Genomic DNA, 14328 nt, shown 5'->3' with positions numbered 1-14328 from the left:
AATTTAATCAAGTATATTCGTTGGAATGGTTTTTGGTTACTGAAATATTTACTTTAAAGTGTTGAAAGTTTTTAAATTCCACAAAATAATGCAGAATTCCCGTTCATTAGCCTCATATTTCATTTTGCGGTGTGGGTAATTTTACAATGTGCCATAAATTTAAACTCTTAACGAAAACGTGAAGTTTTGTATAGAATTATAATAAACAGAAAAAAATGTTTTAATTATATTATTACGAGATAGTGAATGACATATTATAATAAGATATTAGAGAGAGAACAAAATAGTTTTTACGAAACCATGTTACCAAATTTTCTGTCCCATTTGTCTTTTTTTATTTGACTTAATACATTCATTTTGTAAAATGATGTATAAAAAATGTATTAAGAAAAAATAACGTAATAACATTTCGTAAAAAAATATTTCGTTGCATAAATTTATATTAGAGAAATACTAATTAAGGCATATCTGAAGTTACATTTATTAAATAGTATCAATATATATAGTAGTTAAACAAGAATATCGATTTCTAAAGTTTGATATACAAATGCAGTAGTGAAGTAAATAAAATAGATTCCAACAAATCCTTCTGTAACACTTGTAAAGCTCTAATTTCATTATATTTTCAAATATACGGATAAATGTTCATAATGAGTTATATTATATATAAAGGTAATTGAAATTATTATGCCGACCGTGAAGGATTAATTTTGTCCCATGCCGGTGTTGTCATTGTCCTTGGGCTTTACTTCCCTGACAGCAGGTTGAGTGAATTCACCTTGCCGAGTCCTTTATAATAAAAATAACGACTTGAAACTAAAACTTATCACTGATTTCATACAGTATCGTGCAATTTTATCCCTAACCAGCTGTTAATTGCGGCTCCGCCCGCGTGTAGTTATTTCCGGGATAAATACGTTACCGAGATAAAAAGTAGCCTATAACACTCAGAGTCTTTGTAAAAAAAAAAAAACTCTTCAGCTTCATACATAACTTTATTTATTTATTTGGGAAACAACCAGAACAAATTATGACTAAAAATAAATGAATTATGACTAAAAGTAAATTAAGGTTCTTAATCCAACACAGATTAGTAAAAAGATTAATTTTAGATTCCAGTTCAAAATTGTAACTTAACTACCCCCACAATTCTGTATAGGTAGCGGAATGTCACCACGAAGGTCGGGAATGCATCATGGTGACCAGCGGCGCTGTCGCCTTCGGACGGCAGAAGCTGACGCAGGAGTTACTCATGTCACTCTCCATGAGGGAGACGTTGTCACCCAGCGATCACACCAGGGAGGTATGAGAGACAACATTTTTACATATATGCTAGATCTTTCTTTAGACTCGAGAGGACATCTAAAAATAGATTTTCGAAAAGTAGAGATGGAAGAAACACAAATTTGGAATTTAAAGGCATATTCTTAATAAATAATAATGCCTATAATTCACATTACATAGCTCGAATTATAATCTAAATTGCCATGAATTATTATGCATATTATAGGCATGAAAAAATCAGACTGTAAAATATACCTAATTAGCTACTACAATAGTAACATAAGGTATGAAAAATGAAACTGTGAAATACACCTAATTAGCTACTACAAAAGTAACATATTCGAATAGTTTAATCTATAGTACACCTTGTTTGTTCAGGATGCTGGCAGTATCTTAGACCCTCGCGCGGCGGCTGCGGTGGGCCAGTCGGAGCTCATGTCCATGTACGATGCCATGTTCTCGCAGTACAACGTGAAGATCGCGCAGGTATAATTTACTGGTTGCATATTATGAAGAATATAAATTTTTCAACTTTTATAATCGCGATATTTCGCGAACGGTGATTCATATGAAAAAAATATTAGAACAATTGTTACAGAGAATTGTATGATCTACAACTTTTGTCTGACCTATTTTTACAATAACACCTCCGGTTTCAGAGAAAAATGGGAAAAACCGGAATTTTTGACTTTTGACCTTGATTAAAATTTTTTGCACACATAGGATCGATGATGACTCTTGTCATTTTATTGGCAATGACATATTTAACGTCCGATCTGCGTTGTTAAAATATCAAAATAAACAATAGAATAGCACAGCATATGTAAACAATTGATTAAAATTCAGGTAAAGATGACAAAAACGAGTCTGCTACAAAAAGGTTTTATTTCAAAATACAATATTTGGTCCAGAATTATATTCGCGCTAAACCGTTCCCTTAGCGAGGGATGTTTAGTACATAAAAATGATTAATTAATTCAGAAATTCAAATGTGCACGCAGATTACCATACCGCCGTTGTAACACAAAATGTTTTCCATTTACCCAGGGAATTTATGGAGATGTTACAACAGGACAACGTTATAAGCTTGCAAAATGCGGAATGTCGTTTATCAAAATATTTCTAATACAAACATCCGTATTCAAAAACAGTACTATGAGGCGAGCAGTGTGCTCGTAGGCGTCAATTACATTGTTTTTTGGCGTTGTTCAGTTATGTTTACCAATTGAAGTATTTTCGCATCTTAATTTAGTCTGCTGCGAAGGCTGTCATGCCGTAAGTACTGAGAAACAGACTTATGACCGCAACATTGCTACGTACTAGTGACGATTGTAAATAAGGGTCTATGTCAGAGTGTGTTTTTATGGGTATTTAGGTAAATATGTCGGCAAAAACAGAATTAGCACTGTCTTGTTGAAGTTCCAAAGATATAGTGTACAAGAGGGCCTCTCAAACATGGCCGGACTGAAGTTAAACTTGAGAGGAATAAGCGAGTGGAAGCTCTTCATCTATTCATGCTAGTCTCCAAAAAAATGGCCTCGAAACCAGTAATTACAGATTAAGCGTACTGTAAAAAGTGGTTAATAGATTATGATAACGTCGTTCGTCTATCAATATCGAGAAACTACGTTAATGTGAAACTGATACTTTTTAATGTTGCTTAAGTTGCCGAAGCAAGTAGTGTCTCCATACGATAATTACAGTAGATGCACCGTATTCTGACCCTAATCTCCCGCCAAGGAGATATTACCTTGACCATGTCATTTATCACTATATTACCCTCAAAATACTATAGAGAGTTTCTCAAGTGTGCAGGTGTCCACATGATGTTTTCCTTCACTGTTACAGCAAGCAATAATTCACAAAGAATACACATATATTTTTATAAGTCAGAGAAGTGTGCTGTTGGCCTTTGAATCTGCGGACAATCATCTCGGCAGTCTCTTCCACACCCAACTAGGCCATCGTCATTTCTAAGTTTGATAGCAGGATAGTATTTTACGAATGTAAGATGACAACTTCAACTCGGCGCCTTAGGCAATATGAACACATCAGCGACAATGTAACAAACTTTGCACAAGTAATGTTAATAATAACGTAGTATTAGTACAGGGCCTAATGAGTTGTGAATGAGTTTAAATAGCTGTGCGTGTTGTATTCGTTTGTTCCCGACGCAAACATGTCGTTATCAAACATTGTGTTACAGTGCCGTGCGTACGTCACGACTTGCGATCGGTAGACAATCCCGATAGCTATCCGTGAATTGATACTAAACATAAAATAACTGATGCAGTTGCGCTATTTGAAGATTTATGCTTAATAATTAATACAACATCTACATTAGAATTTCGTACAAATTATTCATTCGGTTACAGTCGATGCTAATTATAATTTAACGCTAAATAAGCCCAAAAGCGTTAACAACGTATGCTAGAGTTAGCCGAACCACAGCGGATTGCGGGATGCGCGAGCCTACAGTCCGCGCGCGAGTTTATTCATTCATTCTTATGGAATGTTAACGAAATGCAGTGATTATGTCGATATTATATAATAAATGTATTTCGTACTATCGGCCTTGACCTCTTACATCGATAATGAAATATCGATAAAACCACTACATTAACTAATAACGTTAACATTCCATAAGATTCTTTGGAGTGCACGCACGTACTGTACCTCTGATGGCTTCGTTGGATTAATCTGATTTTGATACTTTTATTTTGGAAATACACCGTCATCTGCGTTCCTGGCGATCTGTGTATAGGTCAATACATTGAATGTCTATGGATGACGGTTACCACTTAACATTAAGTGGGCGGCAATTTCGATTACTTTTCAAAATATTTAACAAACTATACAATCTCTAGTACCAAAAAAATCTGTCCCAAATCGTAAACGTGTGAACGAACCTTTCCCACTAAAGTTTTGATAGAAACAACAGAACGTGTAAGCCTTACCTACATCAAAGTTAAATTAAATAAACAAAGCATATACTCCCACGAAACTGTCCCAAATTAGTGGAGGGGGGACAGGCCGTATAATGTTTAGTTTGGTTCATCATTTTAATGGCATAAAGTTTCGGATATTGAGAACTTTATATAAAATGACCAGCGCTGCAGCTGTATTGCAGCAGCTGAATGAGTATAGTTGGCACATTAATTTAATTGTTTGTAAAAAAATACTTTTTCTTTTATAACTGCATTTAGTGCCAATAATAAAACTCTTCTTTCTTTAAATTAGGTACGTACTTATGGGTATAACCCTTATTTGTTTAAAACAGAATAGTCTTGAATAGATAGATGGATACTTCTTTACTATACTTACACCCACTTATTCATAGACGTTTTTTGTTGTATCTCAATACAAGCCAATCACAACGGCCCTATGTCTACGCACTGCGAAGGCTGCCATGCCGTCAGCACTGAGAAACAGATTTGTTATCACTGCTTTACTCTGTCCTTAGATAAAAACGTCTATGAATAATGGGGACAATGTAAACATAGTAAACTACTAGACATTATGAATAAAAGTGATGATATTAGTTTTTAAATTTTGTAACTCATAAGAATATTAAAGTATGTCAGTCGGTTTGACATAAAGCGTCGTGAGCGCTGGTGGCTCATGTGCAAATTGTCACGTAATTTCTGCGCTCTAGAGATGTAACAGTATTCAGATTTGTGAAAATATCCACCAATGTCGATAATTTATAGTGTAACTATTTCAGTTTACGACTAGTTTTTTAAATATTTCACTAACAAACGATGGTGCACATTTAAGAAGGTAATTACAGATCTACGAAAGAATTTGTGTTAAGTTGCACTATATTTTTAAATAATGATTTCTTATGTTTGCACGAATTTTAGACATGGAAATAAAACTCATTTTCGGTTTTATATATTTTAATTTTCTCCCGACATTTCGATTTAAAAAACGATAAAATCCAAAAACTAGTCTTATTTCGATAGTGAGTTAAACGTTAACATAAACTCTAGATGTCCAATATAACTTGGTCGCGTTCTCATTTTATTCGCAAATAGCGGGTAACAGTCAAGTCTAGTCTGCCAGACGTTATATCCGACAGTGTAACAAACTTAATAAATGTGGATGCTTCCGGTGACATCCCTCCGTTTAAGGCTGCAGTTCCATGTGAAGCAAATTTTAAATTAAATTATCTTGGAATATGATTGGTGCGCTTTAATTTCTATCTTGGTCAGAAAGAAATAAGAATATATTAACGTATCTGTATTGTATAAGTTAATTGGTTGATTAAAGAATTGGTTGTATAATTTGTCTGTATCTTCGGCGTTGTGAGCGGCGTATAGATTTCCAAAAGCATAATTAATTAACCGTTTTGATATCAAATGTCTATAGATATTATGGCTCGGGTTTATGGAAAATTACCAACGTCATAGCCAGTTTAAAAAAGCTACGCACTCATCCCCAACTCAAAATTAACTGCAATGGATGGTGAACTCTACCACCAGTTCGTCAAACACGTCCACTGTAATAATTCACCGCGCGCAATGCCAAAAATAGCTTTATGAAAAATTCATATCCACCAGGGTTTGCAAGCTAAAGAAAAATTTCTCCTTTCAAACAAAATTGAACGATCAAATTATTTCTGCTCTTGTTTTTGTGTAAGACCACGATGTGATGTATTTTCGTCTTAATACTAGTGGATGGTAATATATTATAGGAAGTTTTCATATGAAATCCGTCTACTTCAAGTGCTTTGGATTAGGTTTTTCATCAAACTACGTTTAGAGGTTTATTAATGTTCTAGTCTCGTTGGTGCGTTGTTGTGTGTCTTATTTTTGGCTTCACTATTAGAAGTTATAGGTTTTATATACATACACACTGTGGATATGCTTTTGTATGAAAATAGTCTTTTTTTGGAAGACTTAAGATTGGTTTTGTATCAAAGTAGTTTTTTAGAAGTTTATTTATTTTCGACTTCAGTAAATATGTTCTCTTGTATTATATTTTTAGCCTTTAGAATATTTAATTTGTCTGAAAGATCAATTAAAATGATAGTGCTGGTGCGCTGTAGGGGAATTTGTAAGTTGTTTTTTCTATGGGAAATTCCTAAATATTTTTTTTGTCTCCAGGTGCTAGTAACCAAACCAGACTTCTACAATGAAGAGACAAGGAAGAATTTGTTCTGCACACTATCTGAACTGATCTCGTTGAACATAGTGCCCATAGTGAATACGAATGACGCTGTCAGCCCGCCTATGTACATCCATGATGATACCGTTGTGCCTGGTACTGGGAAGAAGGTAATGTAGTTTAAAGAAGTTAAACGTTTCAGTAGATGAACAATACTATCCATTTGTTCTGGTTTGGGTTAAAATTATTAATAATAATTTTTGTACAAGTAATAGACGTTAATCTAAGTCAGTCATCTGGTCAGTTTGTAATTATCTTAAACAGTTTAGTTTTCATTCACACCTATTTGATTTTCGAAATGATTTAGGTTTTTAAGACATTTTAATATTAAAGAAACCCTTTAAATACATGAGATCTTTACATTACAATGCAAATACAGTAATTGAAACTTTTTCGTACATAAGGGCATCGGAATAAAAGACAACGACAGTCTATCAGCGCTGCTGGCTGCGGAGATCCAGTCGGACCTGCTAATCATGATGTCAGACGTGGACGGTATATACAACAAGCCGCCATGGGAAGACGGAGCGAGGATGATGCACACCTACACGTCAAAGGAAAGGGATCAAGTGCAGTTCGGACAGAAATCGAAGGTAAGAATACTTTATTCTACCAGTTTTAAATCAAAAGTATAAAGGCCTGTTTTGGTGTTCTATGGAATATTTTTATTGAGACTTACTATCTTAAGAGAGGAACCGCCAGCAATAGTATAGCAGCATAACTGAATTTTTATAGTAGCGCATTCTGTTGAGATATCGATCAATTGTCAATATTAGAACAGTTGTAACTCCGTTTTAGATCAGTATTCGGTGCAATCTCTTGATATATCGATCTATTGCCAATATATGAACAGTTAGTTTTAGTAGTACCGTTTTGGATCACATTTCAGTGAAACCTTACTACCTTACCTTTATCTTTGGTACCTTGGTACGTTCAATGTACGCTGGTTTTTACAGGTCCGTCTGGAAATCTTTGGGGGAGGCCTGTGATCAGCAGTGAACTTTATGTGGTTGATAATAATGATGATTGGTACCTAAGTTACTTTATATTATTACCATATTTTATTAGGTTGGTACTGGTGGCATGGACTCAAAAGTTAACGCAGCTACATGGGCTATGGCGAGAGGCGTCAGCGTTGTTATATGCAACGGAATGCAAGAGAAGGCCATCAAGACCATTATAAGTGGAAGAAAAGTTGGTACTTTCTTCACTGATTACGCTACCAACTCTTCAACCTCTGTCGATGTTTTGGCTGAAAATGGTAAGAATTTTACACAATATCTAAGTAGTTTTTAAACTGAAAATAATTTGGAAACAGTAACATCAACAAATCGCTTCATATTATTATTTCGTCGATTGACGATATCCTGTTGCTTAATAAACGACCTCATAGTTTAGTATAGGTCAACCGAGTTTTAATTAATCACAAAAACATATCCCACCTTTATACCAAATGGGGTAGGCGGAAATGCTAACAGGACATCCACTTTTTGCTATCTGCATTCTGTCCTATAATGTAATGGGAGCCATATTGTTCACAAATTCCAGATTTAGACTGAAACTGAGTAGAAAAAACCGATATCACTTTACCCGACCTTTGATTTTTACAAAACTTTTGGTATTTTATACCACAACACATTACCTATGAAACGATAACCTATCTTAGCAATGTGAGCTTGTAGCTTTAACGTTAATATTTCTTTTTAGCGCGCACCGGCAGCCGAGTGTTACAGCAATTGACACCATCAGAACGGGCATCTGCTATACACTCGTTAGCCGATTTACTTATTAACAAGCAAGACCAAATACTAGAAGCAAATAACAAAGACTTGGAGGAAGCAACTAAAAATGGAGTCGCCAAACCGCTGCTGAACCGACTCTCACTAAGTCAAGGGAAACTGAAGACTTTATCTATAGGTTTAAAGCAAATTGCCGATTCCAGTTATGAAAATGTAGGCAGAGTACTTAGAAAAACGAAGTTGGCCGAAAATTTAATGCTTAGACAAGTAACCGTTCCTATTGGAGTTCTTTTAGTAATATTCGAATCAAGACCTGATTCTCTTCCTCAAGTAGCAGCCCTGGCTATGGCGTCAGCCAACGGACTCCTACTGAAAGGTGGAAAAGAAGCTGCGTACTCAAACAAAGCACTTATGGGATTAGTTAAAGAATCTCTACAATCGGTAGGGGCTGAAGATGCGATTTCTTTAGTTTCGACTCGTGAAGAAATTAGCGATTTACTAGCAATGGAGAAACACATAGATTTGATTATTCCTAGAGGTTCGTCGGACCTTGTTAGGAGTATTCAAAAGCAATCGCAGCACATTCCAGTTCTTGGTCACGCTGAAGGAATCTGCCACGTGTATTTAGATAAAGATGCGGACGTAGCGAAAGCGCTGAAGATCGTTCGTGATTCGAAATGTGATTACCCAGCAGCGTGCAATGCTATGGAAACTTTACTTATCCACGAAGATCATATGTCTGGGTCTCTATTCAATGACATTTGCAATATGCTCAAACAAGAAGGTGTAAAGATCCACGCAGGTCCGAAGTTGGCTACTCAATTGACGTTCGGCCCGCCTCCAGCAAGAACCATGCGTCATGAATACGGTGCTCTGGAATGTTGTATCGAAGTGGTGAAGGATCTGGATGAAGCTGTACACCACATTCATCAGTTCGGCAGTTCCCATACTGATGTCATTGTTACTGAAAATGGTAAGTCCTAAGCAGACTTTAATGCGCTTTTCATTGACATTGACTAGGCGTTGCTTGCGTGAACATTTCTTTCCTACTACAAATGTTCCTAATTCCATTGTAGCGATGTATAGCGCGGTGTATAGAACACCAGCGTAATCGAGTTAAAAAATCTGATTAAACAAAATCCATTATTTCCCATGGGAGCAAATCACAGGCATAAAAAGTAGCCTATGTGTTCAACTAGGACATGGTCTTCCCTACATAAATTTTCATACAAATCCGTACAGCTGCTTCCTCGTTGACTTTCAACAAAACATCCCAATTTTCAAACGTCAAAATATTTTCATAAAGGACATTGTCGAAAACGGCCCCAGAACCAACAAAGGTGTGAATAGCACCATAATTATTTATGTATTTTTTTATATTATTTGCAAATATGTGTATAAAACGGCCAAGCTGCTACCAAAAAGAATATATAAAAATATTGTAACGACTTAAAGTCAAAGTCGCCGACATGTTTACAACTAAGTGTGTATAGAGAAATGTACCGGTTTGACAAAACGATAAATCTAATTACCGATAATTAATTATGGAAACATTTTAATGTATTCGATTTGTGAGGCGATATGTTCTTTAATTATTATAATAATATTTAATCGAGCAGTGGATGCGTCTCAAATAAATAAGTAGTTAGTTTTAGGACTAAATTGATTATAGATCAAGTCGTCTATGAAAAAAGTTTTTTTTTTAGTTTTTAATTCATATTGATTGACTTTGTTTATTTAGATTCTATATTAGCGACCCGCCCTGGCTTCGTACAGATAGTAGAGCATAATATATTATGCCAACATTTATTTTTCTGTCGTACAAAATATTTATGAATTATACATATAAAAAGTAGCGTTCTTCTCTCTCCCTCCATCCGAGGGCCTCAAACTCTCTCCATATTAAATTACTATCGGAATCGCCCGTGTGAAAGATTTTCCGGGATAAGGGTCCCGTTAATATTTTTCCGAATTAAAATAACCCTATGTTGAATAAAATCGATTTTTGTATAAATGATCGATATAATCGATCCAGAATCTAGTCGAGTAGTATCCCTAATTCTTACTTCATTTTTCAATTCAATTTAATGTCACTCACATTTCACTCATCAGAGACAAATAAACTAGACTCTCACTTTCCATATAATATATTATAATTCTCTGACTCTCACTATATCATTGACGATTCGGCTATTATAAAGACTCTGTGCGATTGATTACGATATCGACATACACTGGCTGTGATTTCTGGACTTTGTGAACTGATGTAACAATTAACATGGCATTGATAACGGATATGAAATGGAAATTGCTTTTCGCATTAATTGTGGCTCTGCTGGCGGATTCATGGTGTTGGAGAACGAGCAGATTCGCCATTGTATACATCAATGGACAGCGCCTCGTTTGGTAAGCACATTTTTCTTTAATCGTACAAGTTTAACTGCCGCCAAACTTCTAGTTTTCTCCTCAGTTCCTGTTCTTGATAACTACGTGGAGACAGCGAACAGAGTCTGTATACTACCTACTACACACTTTAGCATGTGGCTGTGGGAACTTAAGAGCAAACTAGCAAGTATATTGTTGATTAAAAAATGTGTGTCATATGCTTGAAGGTTTCTTACATTTAATTCAGCAGGAAGATTTGAATACATAAATCTGCTTTCCGTGTGACACAATATTAATATATTGCCATTCTAATTTGAGCATAATGTGTTTGTTTGTTTTTTTTCAGGTTGTAGCCCTTGATTTTATATGTACAGCTTGTTGGACCACGGCCCAAGAGCCTATACATACTTCGGCTGTAACCATGTTAGTAGAAGCTGCGTGCTCTGTAATGGAATGTTGGAAATCCGGACTCGGTGATTGTGATTGGCAAAACTGAATTGATAAATAATACCATAACAACAACCCTCCTGCACAATACTTAGATAATATTTTATAAAACAATGTAGGTGATGAGGAAATAAATAATATGAACTGAAAATATTTTTTTATTTGTTTAATTTAATCCTACATGCCCTAAGAGTCTATCAAAAGTGTGTTTAAATATGCCATGCTTCTGATGAAGCGTGAATGCTCAACAGTGCGCCTCTGTCTGTCTCTTCGGGGAATACGTACGACGTACGTATATATAGAAAATACATAAAATCTGAAGGGTACTCTTAGAGGATGTAAATACTATAACTACATAATTAGGTACCTTCAAAATCAAATCTTAAAATAGCCCGATTTAAGTTAAAAATATTCAGATACCTACATAGTGATGAATCTTTAGCGTTTATATATTAGATACGTACTTATATCAATAAAAAGCATATTTAAAGCGTAAATGATAGAACTATAAATCTACCTTGAACATTGAAAAGCTTTCAATGTTTACTATCAATTATAACCTCAAAATCTCATCGTTTCTTTGGATTAATGCGATATCCCAGCTTGTCCGTTTTGTAAATAATATGTCATGAGAATTTATTAATGATTTTAAATATTACAAACATTTTTCCATTGCTGTTGGTTCCAGGGCGAATTATGTATGGGCACAGAACAATGTCCTTTGACTTTAAACGCATTTATATATTAGTAAGAAGTAAGATTTACTACTATGAGTATTAAATTGATAGGAAACTGAGCAGTAACATAAAATTTGGCATATTATTTCTGTCAACTAGAAAATTCTTTCATTAGATAGTACTGACTTAGGTAATTTTATATTAGAAGTGTTTCAACTATACCGGCAGAAGAACGTTTTTTTTAATTTTCATACTTTAGTAAAGATGTCGGAGGTCATATGACAAGTCGTCATTACAGTAACTATTGAAAAAATACCCAAATTATCTGTTCGAAACATCATATTTATACTGGTGACGTTTGTTTACAAATTATCTTATCAAAGTTTTTATTTTGTTTTATAATAATTAGTTCAGTACATTGATATGTCAATATAACTGAATAAAACGAGAATTCGCTGGTTCAGTGTCGGCAGCAAGATAATTTTGTTTGTTATTCATCACATTTTTTTTCTAGTTTGGGTATTGAAATTTTCCCGTAGTTACTTTGGAACCATATATACCATATATACCTATAACCATATATACCCTCAATATACAAATATATTTTCTTGTCTACCTTACTGTGGGATTATAAATACGTGTGATTGTATATTCTGCTGTGAGGTTTAGGTTTGCTTGATGAATATTATTTATCTCATTTTAGATGGTACAGCGCGGCGATTCCTCTCAGCTGTCGACAGCGCTTGTGTCTTCCACAATGTCTCCTCTCGTTTCGCCGATGGCTTCAGGTTCGGCCTTGGCGCTGAAGTTGGTATATCTACCGCCAGGATCCATGCTAGAGGTAATGTAAATGTTTTAAGTATTATTGATTAAGAGAACGCACAAGGAGTAATAATACATTTTTTTATAATTTAAACATGATTGAAAACCCTTTTCAAGTTGTAATGTTATTAATGAGATACAATTATTTTTATTTTACAGGACCAGTAGGTGTCGAAGGCCTCCTAACAACGAAATGGATACTCGAAGGCACAGACCACACAGCCGCTGAGTTCAATGAAGGCAAAAGGAGTTGGTTACACGAAAAAGTGCCCGTGGAATGACTAGCTAAACCAAAACTAACTATTTGGCATAAAATTAGGCGATTCTTTCGTGCCATTTAGAAAGTAAAACATATAATATTTAAAACGCTTAAACACTATATCATTTTCAAAGAAGGAAAGTCTACAGAAAAAGAATCTACCTAATTTTCAACTATCTCTTTTATTATTAGTGTTATTAACTGATCCTGACACAGGGATTATATTAAAAAAAAAAAATAATAATATCTAGTTTTTTTACTCTGAGCTGATTTAAGTAACCGCTCGCACAGTATTTTCTACTGCTTATTCTGATTTATAAGTTACACATCCCATTACCATATTTTACCATAATGTAATAGCATTTCTTTCAAGTTGAAACTTTATTAAAGATTAAAGAATATTGAATCAAGATGAATTTCATAAGGAATTTATTTATACAGTATGCGGATAGTGTTTAATAATGGATAATCCATATGGATTTTGATTCTTATATTGAACCACACAACTTGGGACCGTAGAAATATTTGTAAATAAGTTTCACACTGAAGTGCGACGTCAGTTGAGATGCTGTCAAGTTAAGGTCAGCATCTTAAACTAGTAGTTATTTTTAACCTATAATAGCATCAGCATAAATGAGTAAGTCACAATATGTCAGGGATTTTTACAGTTGAGTTTTGTATATTTAACAGCGCCGACTCAGCTGAGAACAAGCTCTTAAATAACAGCTTAAGATTGGTTTATTAAATAGTTCAATATATTAAATATCTACTTGAGATTTTACTCAAAGGTGAAATTGATTTAAATATTTACTTGAATTTTGTTCTGAGTTGAGATTACCTTATAAAATACGGCCCTTAAAGTTGATGTCTCAAGTCAATCCCTTGGTTAATACAAATTGCCTTGCATTCTACACTGTAAGTAAAGTGCTGTAACTATGTGAAAATGTTTATGTGGTTTACACTTTGTTAATTAATATGATAAATAGACAATGTAATATTATTGAGCGTTTTTTTTCAACGACTATTTCATCAAAATTGTATTTATGTCTGCCTGGTGTTTCAAGTACCTAAGTTTGTCCAAAATCCTTATCTTAAACGTGATCTCTAGAATCAACAAGAATGAGAAGAACATAATATTAGGAAGGAAATATAAGTGAGATATTAGATCGGACTTGCCTAAGAAAAGGTAAAAAAAATTGTGTGTTTTTTATTACTAAAAATGATAATAATTCGGGTAAATATTATAAATTGCTAAGGCTGTGGATCCGTGCTATCAAATAAAACCTTGTACCTGATGAGGAAGTAAATATTCTTAGGGTAGACTTTCAATGATCGGATAAAAGCTTTTGATTCAATAAAAGTTTTTGATTGAATAATATCAGTTGCATAGATGAAACAGATAAAATCTTATACTTTCATATTCAGTCAAGTTACTTTGACTTTTTACTTTGTTGCCTTTGAGGCGTACTTGTTTGACGGTACGAGTGCAGAGCTGAAGTCTCGGGTTCGATGCACAGGTTGGGCAAAGAGATATTCAGTTTTTCTA

General features: G+C 34.5%; 1 protein-coding gene across 2 annotated transcripts in view; it reads left to right on the top strand.

The window, feature by feature from the left end:
* LOC115446175 (delta-1-pyrroline-5-carboxylate synthase) overlaps positions 1-13782 on the top strand; it is a 41440-nt gene extending 27658 nt beyond the window's left edge. The window contains exons 3-10 of one of the 2 annotated variants that reach the window (XM_030172740.2): positions 1160-1303; positions 1663-1770; positions 6393-6563; positions 6858-7046; positions 7522-7714; positions 8161-9165; positions 12405-12542; positions 12683-13782. In XM_030172740.2, the coding sequence (XP_030028600.2) occupies positions 1160-1303; positions 1663-1770; positions 6393-6563; positions 6858-7046; positions 7522-7714; positions 8161-9165; positions 12405-12542; positions 12683-12804 (2070 nt within the window). In that variant the 3' untranslated portion in view covers positions 12805-13782. The remainder of the gene's footprint in view (positions 1-1159; positions 1304-1662; positions 1771-6392; positions 6564-6857; positions 7047-7521; positions 7715-8160; positions 9166-12404; positions 12543-12682) is intronic. The other variant, XM_030172741.2, reaches the window with a different exon arrangement.
* The last annotated feature ends 546 nt before the right edge of the window (positions 13783-14328 follow it).

The sequence above is a fragment of the Manduca sexta genome, chromosome 19, assembly GCF_014839805.1.
Source record: "Manduca sexta isolate Smith_Timp_Sample1 chromosome 19, JHU_Msex_v1.0, whole genome shotgun sequence".
NCBI lineage: Eukaryota > Metazoa > Arthropoda > Insecta > Lepidoptera > Sphingidae > Manduca > Manduca sexta.
Note: the sequence above shows the minus strand (reverse complement) of the source record. Positions and strands in the feature narration are given on the sequence as shown.